Source organism: Colobus angolensis, unplaced genomic scaffold (genome assembly GCF_000951035.1).
Source record: "Colobus angolensis palliatus isolate OR3802 unplaced genomic scaffold, Cang.pa_1.0 Scaffold252, whole genome shotgun sequence".
In the NCBI taxonomy this organism is placed as follows: Eukaryota; Metazoa; Chordata; class Mammalia; order Primates; family Cercopithecidae; genus Colobus; species Colobus angolensis.
In genome coordinates, this window is record NW_012115733.1 from 2,447,796 (window position 1) to 2,467,992 (window position 20,197).

The 20,197-nt window shown below is 48.7% G+C and overlaps 1 protein-coding gene across 3 annotated transcripts in view; it reads left to right on the top strand.

Moving 5' to 3' along the window:
* The window catches only part of OTUD5 (OTU deubiquitinase 5), a 35,336-nt gene that overhangs the window by 5,154 nt on the left and 9,985 nt on the right, over positions 1-20,197 (top strand). For 2 of the 3 annotated variants that reach the window (XM_011946690.1, XM_011946688.1), the window contains exons 2-5: positions 7,907-8,000; positions 17,076-17,140; positions 17,230-17,386; positions 17,485-17,633. In XM_011946690.1, the coding sequence (XP_011802080.1) occupies positions 7,907-8,000; positions 17,076-17,140; positions 17,230-17,386; positions 17,485-17,633 (465 nt within the window). Of the gene's footprint in view, positions 1-7,906; positions 8,001-17,075; positions 17,141-17,229; positions 17,402-17,484; positions 17,634-20,197 lie in introns of all 3 variants that reach the window. The other variant, XM_011946687.1, reaches the window with a different exon arrangement.

The following is a 20,197-nucleotide window of genomic DNA, read 5'->3' on the forward strand; positions in this document are numbered from 1 at the left end:
CCTCGTGATCCACCCGTCTCGGCCTCCCAAAGTGCTGGGATTACAGGCATGAACCACCGCACCCGGCCGGGTGTGTTTCTTTTAACAACTTTAATGAGATGTAATTCATGTACCATGCTCTTCACCTATTTGAAGTGTACAGTTCAGTGGCTTTTAGTATATTCACAGATCGGTGTGTCCATCACATCGCTACAGTCAATTTTAGAACGTTTTCATCACCTTAAAGAGAAATCCAGCACTCTTTAGCCATGATCCCCCAATTTCCTCATCCCCTTCCAGCCTCTGGCAACCACTAATCTACTTTCTGGCTTGATTAATTTGTCTATTCTGGATGTTTCATGTAAATGGAATAATAGAATATGCAGTTATTTGTTATGTGGCTTTTTTCACTTAGCATAATATGTTAAAGGCTTATCCATGTTGTAGCATGTATCAGTACTTCATTCCTTTCTATTACTGAATAACAGGATCTTGGGTTGTTTTTGTTTTTGTTTTTGAGGTGGAGTCTCGCTCTGCTGCCCAGGCTGGAGTGCAGTGGCGCAATCTCAACTCACTGCAACCTCCGGCTCCTGGGTTCAAGTGATTCTCCTGCCTCAGCCTCCCGAGTAGCTGGGAATACAGGCATCTGCCACCGTGCCCAGCTAGTTTTTGTATATTTAGTATATATGGGGTTTTACCATGTTGGCAAAGCTGATCTCCTGAACTCCTGACCTCAGGTGGTCCGCCTGCCTTGGCCTCCCAAAGTGCTGGGATTACAGGTGTGAGCCACCGCGCCCGGGCGATCTTGGAGGTTTTTAATCCTCCTGCCCTCAGTGGCCTAACCAAATGTTGGTGCCTTGCGCTTCTCCCCTTCTGCCCTGGAGGGCTTGTGTTGGTCCTTAGAGAGTATTGTGTCTATGTTTCTCGTTGGATGGGTTGCCTGTGTTTTTTTTTGGTTTTTTGTTTGTTTGTTTGTTTTGAGACGGAGTCTCACTCTGTCCCCCAGGATGGAGTGTAGTGGCACCATCTCAGCTCGCTGCAACCTCCACCTCCCGGGTTCACGCCATTCTCCTGCCTCAGCCTCCCGAGTAGCTGGAACTACAGGCGCCCACCACCACGCCTGGCTAATATTTTTGTATTTTTAGTAGAGACGGGGTTTCACTGTGTTAGCCAGGGTGGTCTCGATCTCCTGACTTCGTGATCCACCCACCTCGGCCTCCCAAAGTGCTGGGATTACAAGCGTGAGCCACTGTGCCCAGCTCGCCTGTTTTGTCCATGGAGCCAGGCTAGTGTTCCTGGGTGCTTTGCTGGAGGGTGTGGTCTTGGCACCAGGGCTGCTGGGACAGAGCTGTGAGTCCCAGAATGCTAAACACTTCTTGGCCATGGGCTCTGGGAAGACATCTGTCCATGAACTGCCACTGCTGCTGCCATCTTTTGCCCCCTTCCTGCCTCAGTGGCAGCTCATCCATCCATAGGCAGGGTCAGTAGTTTTCCATGCTGAGAAGGGAGATTCCAGGCCCCTGCTGCCTTAATTCTAATCTCCTATTCTGGAGGATGGTAGGCAGGTGGACCCGGGTTGCAGAGTGGGATCCATGCCATGTTGTCTCACACCCTTGAGGCACTAGGGAACAGACACCAAGGAGTGCTACCAAGAGGGGTGTGTTAGTTTCCTGTGGCTGTTGTGACAAATGTTACCACAGACTAGGTGGTTTAAAACAACAGAAGTTGGCTGAGTGCGGTGGCCCACCCCTGTAATCCCAGCACTTTGAGAGGCTGAGGCGGGTGGATCATGAGGTCAGGAGTTCAAGACCAGCTTGGCCAAGATGGTGAAACCCCATCTCTACTAAAAACAGAAAATTTAGCTGGGTGTGGTGGCGGGTGCCTGTAATCCCAGCTATTCGGGAGGCTGAGGCAGAGAATTGCTTGAACCCAGGAGATGGATTGGAGGTTGCAATGAGGTGGAGGTTGCAGTAAGTTGAGATTGCACCACTGCACTCCAGCCTGGGCGACAGAGCGAGACTCCATCTCAAGAAAAACAAAACAAAACAAAAAACAGAAGTTTATTCTCTCACAATTCTGGAGGCCAGAAGACCAAAATCAGTTTCACTGCTTCCAAATCAAAGTGTTGGCAGGGCCACACTCCTTCTGGAAGCTCTCAAGGAGAATTTAGACCTTTTCTAGCCTCTCGTGGCTGCCAACATTCCTTGGTTTATGGTTGCATCATTCTAATCTCTGCTTCCATCTTCATCATCGCCTTCTCTGTAAATTTGGTTTCCTTTTCTGTCTGTATTGAATTTCCCTCTGTCTCTCTTTTATAAGGACACTTGTGATTGCATTTAGGTCCTACCTGATACTCCAAGATAATCCCCCATCTCCAGATTTAATAATGTAAGTTAATTACATCTGCAAACACTTTTTTTATTTTCTCTTTTTTTTTTTTGAGACAGAGTCTCGCTTTGTCACCCAGGCGCAATCTCGGCTCTCTGCAGCCTCTGCCTCCTGGGTTCAAGCTATTCTCCTGCTTTACCCTCCCGAGTAACTGGGATTACATGCGCCTACCATCACGCCCGGCTAATTTTTGTATTTTTAGTAGAGATGGGGTTTCGCCATGTTGGCCAGGCTGGTTTCAAACTCCTGACCTCAGGTGATGCACCTGCCTCAGCTTCCCAAAGTGCTGGGATTACAGGCATGAGCCACTGTGCCCAGGCTTTTCTTTTCTTTTCAGACAGGGCCATCCTCTGTCACCCAGGCTGGAGTGCAGTGGCGTAATCTTCGCTTACTGCACCCTCCACTTCCTGGACTCAAGTGATCCTCCAGCCTCAGCCTCCCGAGTAGCTGGGACCACAGGTGCGAGCCACCATGCCCGGCTAATTTTTGGTGTTTGTTTGTTTGTTTTTGAGATGGAGTCTCGCTCTGTCGTCCAGGCTGGAGTGCAGTGGTGCAATCTTGGCTCACTGCAACCTTCGCCTCCCAGGTTCTAGCAATTCTCTTGCCTTAGCCTCCTGTGTAGTTGGGATTACAGGCGCCTGCTACCACGCCCAGCTAATTTTTGTATTTTCAGTAGAGACAGGGTTTCACCATGTTGGCCAGGCTGGTCTCGAACTCCTGACCTCAGGCAGTCCACCTGCCTCGGCCTCCCAAAGTGCTGCAATTACAGGCGTGAATCACCATGCCTGGCCTGTAATTTTTGTAGAGATGAGATTTCGTCATGTTGCCTAGGCTAGTCTTGAACTCTTGAGCCCAAAGTGATCCTCCTGCCTTAGCCTCCCAAAGTGCTGGGATTTCAGGCATGAGCCACCACATCTGGCTCTACCTTTTTCATTATAAGGTAACATTTACAAGTTCCAGGGGGGTTAGGGTTTGATATCTTTGTGTGGCTATTAATCAGCCTACTAGAGAGGCTTTTTTCCTTCCTGGGGAAAGGAAGGGAACTCATTAAGTGGTCTCTTACTGGGCAAAGCCCTGTAATATTTGAGTCTGCCCAGCATCCCTATTATTGGGAGGCTTGGTATCCCCATTCACAGATTGGAAAACTGGCTCAGAGCAGTTCATCACATAGCTAATAATTGGTGAAGCTAGATTAGAACCTAGGTCAGTTGGTTCCACAGCCTGCTGCTCCAACTTCACTTGGGCCTTTAGACTTCTAGGTTACAGAATCTTGCCTTATCTCCTGGGATCCTCTGGTGTTAGGGAGCTTTACTCAGCCTTTTTGTGGAGGCTCAAAGATATGGAGGGACTTTCCCACAGTTCACAGCCTGGACTTGATCTCCTCAGACCAGGGCATTGTTGGAGCTTAAACTTACCTATGGCTGAGCTATCCTGTACCCCGCCCCCCCACCAGCCCTTCCTGAGCAACATTTTCTCCCCGAAGGGAGAAAGAGAAGGGCCAGAGCCCAAACTCTTCAGGCTGCTGATGCCAAAGTCAGTGGGTGGCTAGCAGTGCAGCCTCTAGATCCAAGCCTGGGTGCCAGTTTGACTGCCCCAGGACCCACACTCTGCAGTGCAAGGGGCCTATTCAGTTCTCTTTCATGTTTAGAGACAAACCAGGATATTCCATGGATGGGCTGAGAGGTATGTCCTCCATGCTGTGGCTCATGGGGGCCTTCCCTGTTGCCTCTATACTAGGCTTTGTTGGTATCCAAACTCCAACTCCTTTCTCTTTCTGCCTTTGTTTTTTTGTTTTTTGTTTTTTTGAGGCAGAGTCTTGCTCTGTTACCCAGGCTGGCTAGGGTGCGATGGTGCGATCTCGGCTCACTGCAACCTCCACCTCCTGGGTTCAAGTAGTTCTCCCGCCTCAGCCTCCCAAGTAGCTGGAATTACAGGCACACGCCACCACGCCCTGCCAATTTTTTGTATTTTTAGTAGAGACTGGGCTTTGCCATGTTGGCCAGGCTGGTCTTGAACTCCTAACCTCAGGTGATCCACCCGCCTTGGCCTCCCAGAATGCTGGGATTACAGGCGTGAGCCACCATGTCTGGCCTCCTTTCTGCCTTTGTAAAGTGAGGGTAATGTTTCCTGCCACCTGGGCTTTGGTCAGGACAATTAAATGAGGTCACATCACCCTTTGCATCTGGCATGGGGCAGGTATTCAGTTAATATGAGTTCATTGTTCTTCCTGGTCCTCCTTGCTTACCTGCCTAGTACTACCCAGAACTTTAGCTCTACTGAATTCGTTGCTGGGCTCCAGGCATCCCTGGTACTTTGTGGCAGAAGTGACTTCATTTCTCATCCAGTTAACAAGCGTTTTTGGAGGTCTTGGTGTTTTAATCCTTTGGTCAGGTGTCACCTCCTCTCAGGTGCTAGCCTTAATGACTGTGTTTTTTTTTTTTTTTTTTTGAGACGGAGTTTCGCTCTTATTGCCCAGGCTGGAATGCAATGGTGTGATCTCAGCTCACTGCAACCTCCACCTTCCGGGTTCAAGCGATTCTCTTGCCTCAGCCTCCTGAGTAGCTGGGATTGCAGGCATTCACCACCACGCCCGGCTAATTTTGTATTTTTTAGTAGAGACGGGGTTTCTCCATGTTGGTCAGGCTGGTCTCAAACTCCCAGCCTCAGGTGATCCGCCCACCTCAGCCTCCCTAAGTGCTGGATTTACAGGTGTGAACCACCACGCCTGACCCAATGACTGTGTTTCTTTTCTTCTTTTTTTTTTTTGAGGCAGAGGCAGAGTCTCACTCTGTCGCCTAGGCTAGAGTGCAGTGGCGGGATGCCGGCTCACTGCAACCTCTGCCTCCCAGGTTCAAGCGATTCTCCTCTCTCAGCCTCCTGATTAGCTGGGATTACAGGTGTGCACCACCATGCCCAGCTAATTTTTTGGTATTTTTTAGTAGAAACAGGGTTTCACCATGTTGGGCAGGCTGGTTTTGAACTCTTGATCTCAAGTGATCCACCTGCCTTGGCCTCACAAAGTGCTGGGATTACAGGCGAGAGCCACCGTGCCCAGCCTCTTTCTGTTTCACAACACCTGGTATTTACCTTTTTCACAGCCTTGTTCATACCTTGTGGTGGTTACCTGTTTCCCTGCCCCTCTGCTAAGTAGATTGTGAGCTTATCAGGAGTGGAGACTAAGTCTGATTCATTTCACTGTCTTCACTGCCCAGCCCGGTATCTTACTTAGTAGCTACCTGGTAAATCTTTCTTAGATGGATAAGTAGGAGCCCCTCTCCTGTTTGACCTCCTTTTCTCCTCTCTTTTCCCCCTCTCTCCAAAGGCAGGAAGTTTCTGTGTTCTTTTTTAAGAACCCATTCTTGTGTCAGGTTTGAGACGATAGTTATGGTTGCACCATCCCTGCTGGAGACCCCTGGCTGGGGCAGGCCAGTGACTCTGGGAGATGGCTGACCCTGTGTAGCCAGGATGGACTTGGCCATAACTGGCTGGAGTGTGTTAATCCACAGGCTTCGGGGCAAGGAGGGCTACCTGGACCACTGGAATGTTGTGCACAAACAGAAGTCCTTGTGCTGTGCATGGAAGGTCATTAAGGGCTTCCAGGTGCCTTTGTCATCTCTAGAAATCCAGCCACATCATCCTGGGGTATGGGCCCTGATGATGGGGCTGGCCGGTATTCCCTTGTCACCTCTTCCTCCCCTCCTGTCCTGCTACTCACCTAGGATTTGCTGAGGTCCTCTCAGTTGTACATAATCTCCGGGCTGATCTCTTCCCCTTCTGTGATTGGCGACAACTTCCCCCAGTATATGGTACGTTATTTACAAAGCTGCTTTAGGTCCTGAAACTCCTCTGAACCTCTTGACAGCTCTGTCCGGTAGATCAACCCATTCCATAGGAAACTGAGACTGATACCGGACAGCAAGTTTGTGACAAAGCTGGGGTTGGAATCCAGAGCTCTTGCCTTCCAAACCTTGTGCTTACAACTTTGCCGGAGATGCTTCTCCTCTGGCTTTCCTAGGGGATGGGTTCCACCCCTTGCCTGAGCTGGGGAAAAATGGCCTTATGGACAGGTGGGCCCCTATGTCTGGTCTCTAATACCCCAGATCCTATAAATTCCTGGGCAGGCCTGTGTTCCCAAGGAGCAGGCTTGGGATCCTGTAGTTTGCAGCCCTGTTGCTGGGTCAGGCTGGCTGCTTCTGGTAGCCAGCAGAGGGCGTAAGAGGCCCAGGAAAGGTCTGCTGCTTCTGGTTGGTTTTGTTTTGAAATGAAAACTATGTTTTAAGAGGTTATGTGGTCATTATTTTTTTTAATCCAAAAATATGCATTTGTACAGGTTCATTTAAGTTGAACCTTCACGGTGCCAGATGTGCTTTGAAATTTAGGAAAAATTCAGAATTTATGAAACTCACCTGGTGTGTATACTTTGTATTACATAACACCTCCAGCAGGGTCTGAGGTAGCACCTCATAATCAAACACCTGTAAGTTTTCTGCATTGAAATATTTGAATATTCACCCCAAGTGGGATAGATTCTTGTCAGTTCTGGTCAGGTTATGATGCCAGATGAATTAGATAAAGGCTTTTGATTTTCAAAGCTTTTTGGGTTTAGTGTACCTTTATAAAAGGAAAGTGCAATAAAATCGCTGATAATACCAGGACTTAGGGATAATATTTTGCTGTCTAGCTTTCCCAATTTTTTGTATGTGTGTTTGTATACATACATATAGTATATGTGTGTAGATATCTATCTGTTAAATGTGTTCAGTCACAGATGAGAATATTGTTTGCACACTTTTGCCTTCTAGAGTATATCTTTTTTTTTTTTTTTTTGAGATGGAGTTTTGCTCTTGTTGCCCAGGCTGGAGTGCAATGGCGTGATCTTGGCTCACTGCAACCTCTTGCCTCCTGGGTTCAAGTGATTCTTCCGCCTCAGCCTCCCGAGTAGCTGGGGTTACAGGCATGCACCACCACACCCGGCCAATTTTGTATTTTTATTAGAGACGGGGTTTCTCCATGTTGGTCAGGCTGGTCTCAAATTCCCGACCTCAGGTGATCAACCCACCTCGGCCTCCCAGAGTGCTGGGATTACAGGCGTGAGCCACCGCGCCCGGCCTACAGCATATCTTGGAATCCTCTAGCCCTTTGTCAGGTTCAGGATCTAGGCTCTTGCCAGTTACTCTCTCTTCACCACCTTTCCTAGATGAAATTCCTTGAGGTAGAGCCACATTCTCCACCCAGGCACTTTCTGGGTCTGAGTCTCTGGCTGCCTGGGGCAATGTGGCAAAAGTCATAAGGCAGATGGGGCCACTGTTCTCAGGGGACCTGGGACACTTTTGGAAGCAAGTCTTAGTTTCATTCAGCAACTGATTCCCTAAAAGAGTCTCCTACTTCACATGCATGGAGTGGTCAAACAGGGCTGAGAACTTTACCTTGGCCAGTGTCCTCTCTGTCAATGACCTAGGCCTCTTGGGAGCTTGAGGTCAGGGCCCTGGGGATGGAATATAGGTTTTCCCTGTTGCTGACCCCCACCTCTTCCCTCCAGCAGGAGCATTGGTTTGAAAAGGCCCTACGAGACAAGAAGGGCTTCATCATCAAGCAGATGAAGGAGGATGGCGCCTGTCTCTTCCGGGCTGTAGGTGAGTCTCTGCCTTAGTCCTTAAGGGCCTAGGGCTGCCCCTAAGCTGTGTCCCAGTTATCAGGAATAGCCCCTGAGACAGGGTTGAGGCAGAGCTAGCTAATCTTTTAGGGACTCCAGGCTCCAGCCTCAAGTTGGTATCTGACCTCTAGCCGTGGGTCTTGAGACGTTGTAGTGGTGCAAGATTAATATGAATAATAACAGCAAGGAGAGTGATAAAGAAAATAATATCCTTTGGGACACATTGGTCTGTCAGGTGCTACAGGAAACCTCTTTGATTCCCCCCTGAGCTAGGTGAATGTAGGGACTATTGTTGCTTCCATTTGTCAGATGAGAAAAGTGGCTCAGAGATGGTGGGTGACTTGTCTGGAGTAAAATAATAAGTGGTAGAGTTGGGATTCAGTGTCTGCATTAGATTAGTCTGAGGCCCATGCTCTTAACCCTAGCACACTGCTGCCACCCTGGCTGTATGACCCCTAGGTTTATACCCAGATCCCATCTCTGGTGTGTTGCGGGTCTCTGTTCCTCAAATCTGTGTATATGGGGGCTATCAAACTAGATCTTTACAAATTTCTTATGTCATAGAATTTTTTTTTCAACTTACATAAAAGTAGAATGATGAACCCTCATGTACCCATCATCCAGCTTCAGAATAGTCAACACATGGCCAGCCTTGTTTCATCACTATCCCACCCACTCTTTCTCACTCCCCTGAAAGAAGAGTATTTTTAAAGCAAAACCCCGACATTGGATCATTTTATTCATAAATATTTCTGTATGTTTCTCTGACAGATGCAGACTTACTCTTTTCTTTTTAACATAATCAAAATGCCATTGCTGCACCTAACAGAATTAATAATGCCTTAATATCATCTGTTATCCAGTCTGAGCTGGATCTTTGAGGCCATTTTGGCTCTGAATCTGTGACCCCACAGGTAGTTGTGAGGCCCTGTGCTAGGGTGAAGGGGAAGCTGGGAATGTGACCTGATCCTCCCTTTAGTGCTCTGATACCTACCAAGGAAAAGTGCCCTCTGATAGGAGCTTTGAGCTGGGAGTCAGAAGACCTACCTTCTAGTTCTGGCCCTGACTCATAACTGCTGTGATACTTGGCCTTGGTCTTACCATCTGAGAAATGGTGTTGATTCTCAATGCCTCTTTGAGTTCCTTCTTGGTCTGCTATTCTCTCTGTCTGTGGGTAACCCCCATGTCTACTGGTGGGCTGGAGTGTTTCAGGCTCCATCCCTGGCTGCACCACTGATTCTTGGTATGACCTTAGGCAAGCAGCTCTTCTTTCCTGAGGCCGTTTCTTCATCTATAAAATGGGGCTAAAAGACCCTAATGTTGTAACGATTTAATGAAGTTGCTTTGGTAAATCCCTTTAGTGCCTGACACATATAGTAGACCCTCATGGAACAGTAGCATTTGTAAAACCCAGATGCCGTTTTCAGTGGTGCCTCAGAGTCACATGTGTTTGTTGAAAGGGTGGAGTGAGTGGTCTCCTCTCTATTCTGCCAAGTAGATGAGGCTCAGGCAGTGGGCTCTGTTGGACTGGAAAAAAACTTACACCTCCTACCCCTCTGTCTCAAGTTTGTGTTTTTCCTGGGATGTTTCCCAGAGGAAGAGCTGGGTTTCAAGGCATCTTGGACAAAAGAAAGGCAAAGAAAGAATAGGTGGGGACCTGTTAGGTGCGAGGCCCTGTGTCCAGACCTCAGGCTGGATGTGGGGTAAGCAGGGTTGCTGGTGGAGTTAGGATCAGATAATACAGCAGGCATCTGAGTCTTGGGCAGTCATTGAGGGTAAGCCTCGGGGCTGGCTAGTAAGGACCTGGCTTGTGTAGTAACTCATATCAAGAGCTGTGTGTTTGTGTGTGTGTATCTAGCTGTTCTCCCCAAATACCCCCGACTCTTGGGGCTACCTGGCTTGTTGTAGTAACTCGTATCAAGAGCGGTATTGGTGTGTGTGTGTGTATCTGTGTATCTAGCTCTTCTCCCCAAATACTCCCGACCCTTCCTCCCACTGGGGCCTTCAGTATAAGGAGCCTCTACTTACAGGAAGAGTTGACCACAGCAGGTTGAAGGCCTTTCCTTATCGGCACTATGGCTACACATTTCCCCTGACTGGGCTGCCTTTGGCTTTTCTCTGTAAAACCTCAGAAGTCCTGTGGCCTCTCCCCCGAAGTACATGGCCCCTGGTCTCTAAACCTTATCTGGAGGTTTCCTTGGTGCAGAGTGCATAATACATGTGCCTGGGAAGGGGACAGGGGACTTTGTCCCTGGGCTTTTTGCTGCCCCCCCCCCGTTTCCAGCCTCGTCTGGATGGGGACAGATGGCAGTCAGCTTAGGCTGACTTCCTGTCATGTGTTGAATAGTGGAAGGAACGTGGAGCAGAGAGTTGGAGTTGGGAGGGGGTTGCAAACATAGAGGGCACTGTTTCCTTGACTCCTGCTGTGTGCTAGACATTCAGCTGGGTGCTTCAGGCTCACTTGCAAAACTTGGATCATTATCCCATGAGACAGGTGAAAAGATTGAAGCATAGAAAGGGGAATGACATGCTCAGGGCCATTAGCCAGAACTGGCCTGGGAACCTAGAGGTGTCCAAAGGACCCACAATCTATTTTTTTTTTTTTTTTTTGAGATGGAGTCTCCCTCTGTCGCCCAGGCTGGAGTGCAGTGGCGTGATCTCGGCTCACTGCAACCTCTGCCTCCCAGGTTCAAGCGATTCTTCTGCCTCAGCCTCCTGAGTAGCTGGGATTATAGGCGTGCACCACCACGCCTGGTTAATTTTTGTGTTTTTTAGTAGAGATGGCGTTTCACCATGTTGGTCAGGCTGGTCTCGAGCTCCTGACCTCGTGATCCACCCGCCTTGGCCTCTCGAAGTGTTGGGATTATAGGCGTGAGCCACCGCACCTGGCCAGGACACATTCTTTTTATGATCCTAGGATCCTTAGCTTCTTAGCTTGATTGTCAACTGGCTGGATGACCTTGACTGTGTTCCTTGACATCTCTGGACCTTACCTCCTCCAAGTAGGAGCACGTGGCCCTCTGTTGTTGGGCGTCTTGAGGCAAGTGGCTTTCTGCCTTCTGTTCCTCTGGATTATCTTCCTATAGGGTCCTACCATTTGGTTTAGAGACTTCTGAGAATTGCCTACTCCCCAGGCAGCTGCCTGCCTGCCATTGGTTCCCCTGAGTGAACCAATATCCGTTGCTTGCATTCAGTTCTCTCCTACCTCCTCTTATTGGGGATTCATGAGCATCAGTGAAGGCTTGGGTGGAGGGGAGGTGGGAACCTGAGCCTCAGAGGTATCCTGTGGCCCACCCTGTCCCTGTTATGCTCAGATAACCTCCTCCTGGAAACGTGACTCTGCATCTCTCCCTTGCCTCCCTCTCTCCATGTGGCTTTGACTCAGCAGAAACCTCTAACCCTGACCAGGGTCCTGGTGCTAGTTTCTGTGGGCAGAGTGGAGGCCACATGGTTGTTTGTACATGGGCCATGGGGGAGTGGCAAGGGCTGTGCATGTTACCATGATGAGGCCCAGAAACATTGGCTAGGCCCACTCTTCTGTGCCTTTTGGTTTTGGAACATGGACCATCAGCACTAGGAGGGGTGATCTGAGGTCAATTTTGATTGTTTTATAAATGGGGAAACTGAGGCCTCAAGAGAAAGCCAAGACCCTACCCTGTCTAGGTCATACAACCAGTGTCAGAACATTGGTATTTGAGGTTGAACCAGGCCACAGAAAGAAGAAGATTCCCATGGGCCATTTCCTATACACCAGCTTCCTTGTATCTCCCTTGTATCCTTCAGGTTTCTTATCCTTGCAGTGGGAATCCTTGAGCAGAAGAGCACACATCTCAGGAACCAGACTCTCCAGGGGGATGAGTTCTTCTGTCTCTCCCACTGAGGGTATGCTAGTTGGGGTAGTTGGGACCACAGACCAGGTCACACCACGTCTGCTTGACAGGCAAGTGAGACCTTTGTCCTGGCTCATCTCCTCAGGAGATTTGTTCTCAGTGGGGCCAGGGTTCCACTGGACCAGGAGGGTAGTGGGGAGCAGACCAGGTCTCTGTCTCCCTCTGCAGCTGTGTGTATACAAAACACACATTTGTGTGGTTTGTTTTTAGGTTCCCTGTAGACACCTAGCTTCCTTTTTTGCCCTTAGTGGAACTTGCTGTGGCTCTTCTGGCAGGCAAGCAGCTACCTGGGGAGTAGGCAGTTCTCAGATGTCTCTAAAGCAAATGGTAGGACCCTATAGGAAGATAATCCAGGCTCTCATGTCTTGCTTCTTAACATAAATCTGGGTACATTATTGGTTACATTACATTAGTTACATGAGGACTTTCCCCAGGCAGCAGAGGAGAGAGGTTGAGGCTAGTCTGTTAGAGCTCTTGGTTATTTCCCCTGCCCTCCACCTACCCTGCCAGAGGCTAGGAAGGAGGTTAGTGGGGTAGGGATTTCCTCAGTTTGTAGAGCCTCTTATCTTCAGTCTTTCCTGAAGTGGCAAGGGCATCTACTCATTGAATGTGGTAGTTCTCTGTTGTGGGATTTATTGGATGAGCATTTGACCTCAGGGAGCATCTTTGGCAGGCTCTGCTGTATGTGTATACACATGTGCATTTCTACACTGGTGTCTCTGTGTGTCCAGAGAAAGGAAAGAAGTAGGGTGTGTATGGGGACGGTAATGTTCATGTTGGCCTCTGTGGCCCTAGGGAGAGATACAGCCCCTGATATCTATAATCTCTGCCCACTCCCATGCCTTTCCTGGGTTCTAGCTGATTCCTGCTTGTGCTGGTGTGGAAACTGAGGCACACAAGATCAGGTCCTGCCCCAGGGAGTAAGGTGACTAAGATGGTGGCTAGATTGGGGTGAGGGTGGTAATATCAGCTGGGGCCAGCAGTTACCCTTTGAGAGCCTGGCCTCCCCTTCACGCCCCTAAACGTGTGATCCCAGGCCAGCTTTGCCACATTTCTGTGTCTCCTGGGTAAAGTAAGAGTGTTTTGGTAAGGATAGAATGAGTTGGAGTGTGAAAAGTCTTTGGTATGGGACCAATTGTAGTATTTTACTGAGGATTTCTGAGCCCAGTTGGAGATGGGAACAGAGGCAGAATGATGGGGGACCCCCTTCCAGCTGGCCTCTGGGAAGGGAGAACAGGTGCAGATTGCCCACAAGTGCAGCGTCAGCAGGAGAAGTTTCAGTTTCTATCAAAACAAGTTCTCTGAATTCCCCTACCTCTGCAGGTCATCCCCCCAACCTCAGACCCCTCCACAGGGAAGTCACGCCTTGCCCCCAGCCCTGTGTGCCAGCCTTCTGGGAAGAGGAGGGCTTTCTGGAGGACAGAGGTGGAGCTAGGAAAGTCAGAAAAACGAATTTTTTTTTTTTTTTTTTTTTTTTTTTTAGACAGTCTCGGTCTCGCTGCCTAGGCTGTAGTGGAGTGGTGTGATCTTGGCTCATTGCAACCTCCACCTCCCGAGTTCAAGCGATTCTTCAGCCTCAACCTCCCAAATAGCTGGGATTACAGGCATCTGCCACCACATCTGGCTAATTTTTTGTATTTTTAGTAGAGATGGGGTTTCACCATGTTGTCTAGGCTGGTCTCAAACTCCTGACCTCAGGTGATCCACCTGCCTTGGCCTCCCAAATTGCTGGGATTACAGGTGTGAGCCTCCACACCTGGCCAAAAACGAATTCTTGTTGACTACTTCCTATGTGTGTAGCTCTGTGCTTAGATGCTTTTCTTGCCTTATGTTATTGGAGAAATCCTATTCTCCCTTGTTGGGGTTGTACTATTGCTGTTTTCCTTGGTTTGGAGATGTATATTTTCTTCCACATTAATGATTCCAAACTTAGGATATACCTTATAATCAGTGTGATATGTTTCCCCACCAAAAGCTGTGATTAGGTACATGTTATACCGTATCACCTATCAGTGGTGTCGTAGGATTGAGGAGAGAAGGTGGTATTTTACATTTTACAGATAAGGAAAGAAGTGTCATAACTTGTCCATACTTTAGGACCCTGTTTTATGAAGCCTGTATTGTTAACTTGATATTAATTTAACTGCTGAAGTTTTGTTAGAACTAAGGGCCTAGAGGTAGACTTGTGGACCTTTGGTTTCACTAAAGGTAGAGAGCCAGGAGAGGACATGCATCCTAGGTCTGCATTTGGGGCTTTCCTCTGACTGAGCAATTGCAACAGAAATGAGGAAGGGCTTCATAAGTGGTTATGGCAACATTCTGGCTGACTCCTGGGTAACTAGCAATAGGAAGGAATCATTGTCGTCATGACAAATGATGTTCTTGTTTCTTGACCACCTACTGTGCCTTAGGTGCTTGGCAAACCTCCTGTGTAGTTTTGACAACACCCAGCAAATGGAAGAGGAGTTACTGTCTACCTTATGCACGAGGACATTTCAGCTTAGAGAGGTTAAAGGCTTTATCCATTGCCACACAGCTAGGAGGCAGCAGAGCCTTTCTGCCAGGCCAAAGGGGTCAGTAGCAGAGAAATGGGACCCTCAGGGGGTTTTCCCCCAGATCCCTTCCCTGTTCCATGGTCTCCTCTCTTTCCCCCATTTTCCTGCATCTGGCATCTAGCTCTTGAAGATAGAACTCCCAGGCCTGGAAATGACAATTGACCTTTCCATAGGAGATGGGCTTTCTCCATCACCTCAGCCTCTCTCTCTCAGCCTGGCCAACCAACCCCTATTTAACCCCTTCACGCTCATCTTTGTTCCTGTTTACTGCAGCTGCCAACAGCACTGCCTTCCAGTACCCCAAGCTCAGCCTACAGAAATAGCTCCTCAAGCAGCTCACTGTGCGGGCTTTGTGGTCCTGGCTTCTAAGAAAGGCAGCAGCAGGGGGCCCCCAGCCTGTGCACAGGACATGTGACTTGCTGGAAATGCCGCTGGGGAGGGTGGGGGAGAGTGTGGCCACAGAACCCACATCCTTGTTTACATTGGTGAAGGGGCTACCCCCTTCCCGCCTTCACAACCTCCACACCCCCTTACCCTTCAGGTCTCTTCACCTCCAAGAGAACAGGAGGCAAACATGGGCCCTATTTTCTATCTCAGAGTAGCCTTTCTCACAGAGCCCTCCAGGGTAGGAAGGGGAAGGCAGGGAAGGCGTTCTTCTGACAGTTCTTCAGAGAGGTAGACTGACAGGTTAGAACTCGAGAGTGTTCCTGTGTGACCTGACCCTAGCCCAGTGCCCCAGGGAGATCCCATCAGAGCAGTGGTCCTCTGGGGAAACAAAGGGAAATTCCCTAAACCGGTGGAAATCAGACTTGCATGATCTTCAGGCCCACTTTAATTTCACAGGGAGAAGAGCTCCCTGGCTTACCCAGCCTATCCATTTGCTCAATAAACTTTTCCTGATTTCCTTTACTGTATCGGGCCCTGAGCTGGGGGTGGACTTTGGTGTGAACTGCCCTTTGCCTTCAGTGGGAGCCCAGTGTGGTCGGGCAGAAGTCTATGCACACCTTTGATAAATCTGGTGATAGAGGTGTCCTGGGTAGTGGGGAACTGTATTAAAGAACATGTTGGGCCACGCGCGGTGGCTCACACCTGTAATCCAGGCATTTTGGGAGTCTGAGGCGAGAGGATCGCTTGAGCCCAGGAGGTCAAGGCTGCAGTGAACTATGATTGCGCCACTGCACTCCAGCCTGGGCGATAGAGCGAGACCTTGTCTCAAATAAATAAATAAATAAAGAACACATTGGTGTTTGAGAAGTAGGCAGCTGACGAGGATGGAAGGAGCGTCCTGAAGAGAAGGAACGGCATGTGTGAAGATCCTCAAGCGAAGCAGAGGGAGTGTGTTTCCTTCTCGCCTTAGTTTGACCAAATCTCACGACGCCTGGACTATTCGGGCCACAGGCTGCCCATCCTGAGTTAAGCTAAAGTTAGTTGCATGTGTGTCTTATCTCTTTTACTAGACTGTGTGCTCCCCGAAGGTAGGGGCAGGATTTTACTCACCTCTGTCACCTTCACAGTACCCCACATTCAGGCCTCCCTATGGAGGAAGGAATTCTGATTTACTGTTTGGCTACTCTGTCCCAAGCCCAGTGGTAGTTATTTTATACCCATTATCTCATTTAATCCCCACCATTAAGGCCTGCCATGTGGTTATCCCTCTTTTTTTTTTTTTTGGAGACAGAGTCTCACTCTGTCGCCCAGGCTGGAGTGCAGTGGCATAGTCTCAGCTCACTGCAACCTCTGCCTCCGGGGTCAAGCGATTCTCCTGCCTCAGCCTCCCAAGTAGCTGGGATTACAGGCACCTGCCACCATGCCTGGCTAATTTTTGTATTTTTAGTAGAGATGGGATTTCACCATGTTGGCCAGGCTGGTCTCGAACTCCTGACCTCAAGTGATCTGCCCGCCTTGGCCTCCCAAAGTGCTCAGATTACAGGCGTGAGCCACCATGCCTGGCCTGTTATCCCTCTTGTTCCTATTTTACAGATGAGATATATGAGGCTCAGAACACTTGGGTCACTTGCCTCTGGTCACTCAGCTCTCTAGTATCTGGCAGAACTGGGCTTGGAGCCCCCCCTCCCCCCCTTTTTTTTTTTCTGTTTTTCTTTTTTTGTCTTTGTTCCTTTTTTTTTTTCAACCTACAAAGGCTGTGTTGGCTCATGGGAGTCAGGAAAACTGAATTCAGAGTTGGCTCTGTCACAAACTGACTCTTTGTGATCTTGGACAAACCACAAACTCCTCCTGAACCTCAGTTTCCTCATGTGGAAAGTGAAGAGGTGGTGTGGGAATCAATAGCTTTTGAGGCCAACCTATGAAACTTAGAATGTTGTTGATTTCTCTGAGTGGCCACGTGTACCCTAGATAAAGTCATCTGCCCAAGAGGCCTGTGGCTGTGTTCCTCTCACCTGCACTCTCTTGTTCTTCAAGTCTGGCCCTGCCTGCCTTATTTTTCCATGACCCCGTTCTAGCCTACAAGGGCAAGAACTCTCCAGGCCTTGGGGTAGAAAAGGGAATTTCCCTGGTCCCCCAGCTCCTCCTCCCCAAAGGATATTCTGTGATTCAGAGCTCTTCTCTGGCATCTCTGACCCTAGCCGCTGCTTTCTTCTGCCCCCACAGCTGACCAGGTGTATGGAGACCAGGACATGCATGAGGTTGTGCGAAAGCATTGCATGGACTATCTGGTGAGAAAATGGGGGAGGCCTTTGGGGGAGGGGCAGGGTGGGAGGATTTCTTCTCCACACAGACCTTAACCTTCCAATCTATTTTGCAGATGAAGAATGCCGACTACTTCTCCAACTATGTCACAGAGGACTTTACCACCTACATTAACCGGAAGCGAAAAAACAATTGCCATGGCAACCACATTGAGATGCAGGCCATGGCAGAGATGTACAACCGTCCTGTGGAGGTGTACCAGTACAGCACAGGTACTTCTGCAGTGGGTAGGTGAGGGACTGATGGCACCTCGTTCGAGCCTGCCCTACCTGGCCTGCTGTGGATGCTCTCTCCTTCTCTTTCTCTGCAGAACCCATCAACACATTCCATGGGATACATCAAAACGAGGACGAACCCATTCGTGTCAGCTACCATCGGAATATCCACTATAATTCAGTGGTGAATCCTAACAAGGCCACCATTGGTGTGGGGCTGGGCCTGCCATCATTCAAACCAGGGGTGAGTAGGTCCCTGTGCCCAGAATGGCTGCTGAATATAGAGGTCAGAAACCTCTGTTGGAGTCTGTTTTGCCCCTAACTCGCAAAAATATCCTATCTCCTCTCTGGGTCTCCCCTGAGGTCTCACCCTCATAAAAAAAAAAATAGGGAGTTACTCAAGGTGATCTCTCAGGGCTTGTTCTTTGGTCTTGATTTGCCCGTCTGAGTTGGCTTACCTATCTTTTGTGCCCATTGAGGGCTGGCATTTTAGGATATGGAGTCCTATTTGGGAGCAGTGAGCCAGGGCCTGCTCTAGGCATCATGGCATGTATCTTTCTCCCGGGATCGTAGTGGTTACAGACAGGCCATGGTCACAGAGACATGGGGTACAGGCCTGGCCCCACCACTCACTGGCTGTGTAATCTAGGCAGATTCTATAAGTATTCCAGGCTGGCAGCTTGGCTGATACAGAAAGCACCTCCCACTGGGCCTGGGGCCTAGTAGGTGTTCAAAAGGTGGCAGTACATTTTCCCAGCACACACTGATAGATTCTCTTCTCTCTCTCTCTCTCTCTCTCTCGTCATAGTCATCTGCTGAGGATTTTGGTATCTTCTATTCAGGTTTCACTTCTACAAACACAAAGTACTCCTGCTTCATTTTCGGAAACACATACCCTAACACCAACACACCCTCCAACATAGTTCTTTTTTGTTTTGTTTTTAAATAAACTTAATTTTAGAGCAGCTTTAGATTTACAGAATTATTGCAAAATGGCTGGGCCCAGTGGCTCACGCCTGTAATCCCAGCATTTTGGGAAGCCGAGGCCAGTAGGTCACCTGAGATCAGGGGTTCGTGGCTCACGCCTGTAATCCCAGCATTTTGGGAGGCCGAGGCCAGTAGGTCACCTGAGATCAGGGGTTCAAGACCAGCCTGGCTAACATGGTGAAACCCTGTCTCTACTAAAAATATAAAAATTAGCTGGGCACGGCAGCAAGTGCCTGTAATCCCAGCTACTCGGGAGGCTGAAACAGGAGAATCGCTTGAACCTGGGAGGCGGAGGTTGCAGTGATCCGAGATTGTGCCACTGCACTCCAGCTTGGGCAACAGAATGAGACTGTCTCAAAAAAAAAAAGTTGCAAAGATATTACAGAGTTCCCATGTGCCTCACTATGATTAATGTATTAACATAGTACATTTGTCATAATTAATGAGCTAATATCGATATATTATTAACTAAAAGACCATACTTGACTCAGATTACCTCAGTTTTTCCCTAATGACCTTTATCTGTTTCAGGATCCCATCCAGGATGCCATATTATATTTAGTTGTTGTGTCCCCTTTATCTCCTCTTGGCTGTGACAGTTTCTCAGAATTTTCTTGTTTTTGTTTTCGATCTGTTTACTGACTCTCATTTTGCCTTTTCTAGAATGTCTTATAATTGGAAATGTACAGTATGTAGCTTTTTCAGACTGGCTTTTTTCACTTAACACTATGCATTTAAGATTCATCTGTGACTTGTCCTGGTTTAATGGCTCATTTTTTTTTTGGTGGGCAGGTGGGGAGACAAGGTCTCACTCTGTCACCCAGGCTGGAGTGCAGTGGGGCAATCTAGGCTCACTGTAGCTAGCCTCCACTTCCCAGGCTCAAGCAAGCATCTCACCTCAGCCTGCCGAGTAGCTGGGAGACTACAGGCACTCGCCACCATGCCTGGCCAGTGTTTTTAAAAAATTTTTTGTAAAAAAAAATGAAAAAAATTTTTTTGTAGAGACAAGATCTGAGTATATTGCCGAGGCTGGTCTTGAACTCTTGGGCTTAAGTGATCATCCCGCCTCGGCCTCCCAAAGTGCTGGAATTACAGGCATGAGCCACGGCACCCAGCTTCCTCTTTTTCTTCAAAAATGTTAATGTTTTGGCCAAGCACAGTGGCCAAGCGCAGAGGATCACCGGAGGTCAGGAGTTTGAAACCAGCCTGGCAAACATGGTGAAACCCTGTTTCTACTAAAAATACAAAAAAAATTAGCAGGGCATGGTGACACACGCCTGTAATCTGAGCTACTTGGGAGGCTGAGGCAGGAGAATTACTTGAACCTAGGAGGCAGAGGTTGCAGTGAGCTGAGATTTCACCCCTGCACTCCAGCCTGGGAGACAGCGGGACTCTGTCTGAAAGAAAAAATAAAACGAATATTTTAAGTTTTTGTATTTAATAGACTTAATAGTTTAGAGCAGTTTTAGAATTACAGAACAATTGAGGAGATAATACAGAATTCCCACATATCCTCCTCTTCCCAAACACAGTTCTGCTATTATTATTATTATTATTATTATTTTTTTTTTTTTTTTTTGAGACGGAGTCTCGCTCTGTCGCCCAGACTGGAGTGCAGTGGCCGGATCTCAGCTCACTGCAAGCTCTGCCTCCCGGGTTTACGCCATTCTCCTGCCTCAGCCTCCCGAGTAGCTGGGACTACAGGCGCCCGCCACCTCGCCTGGCTAGTTTTTTTGTGTATTTTTTAGTAGAGACGGGGTTTCACCCTGTTAGCCAGGATGGTCTCGATCTCCTGACCTCGTGATCCGCCCGTCTCGGCCT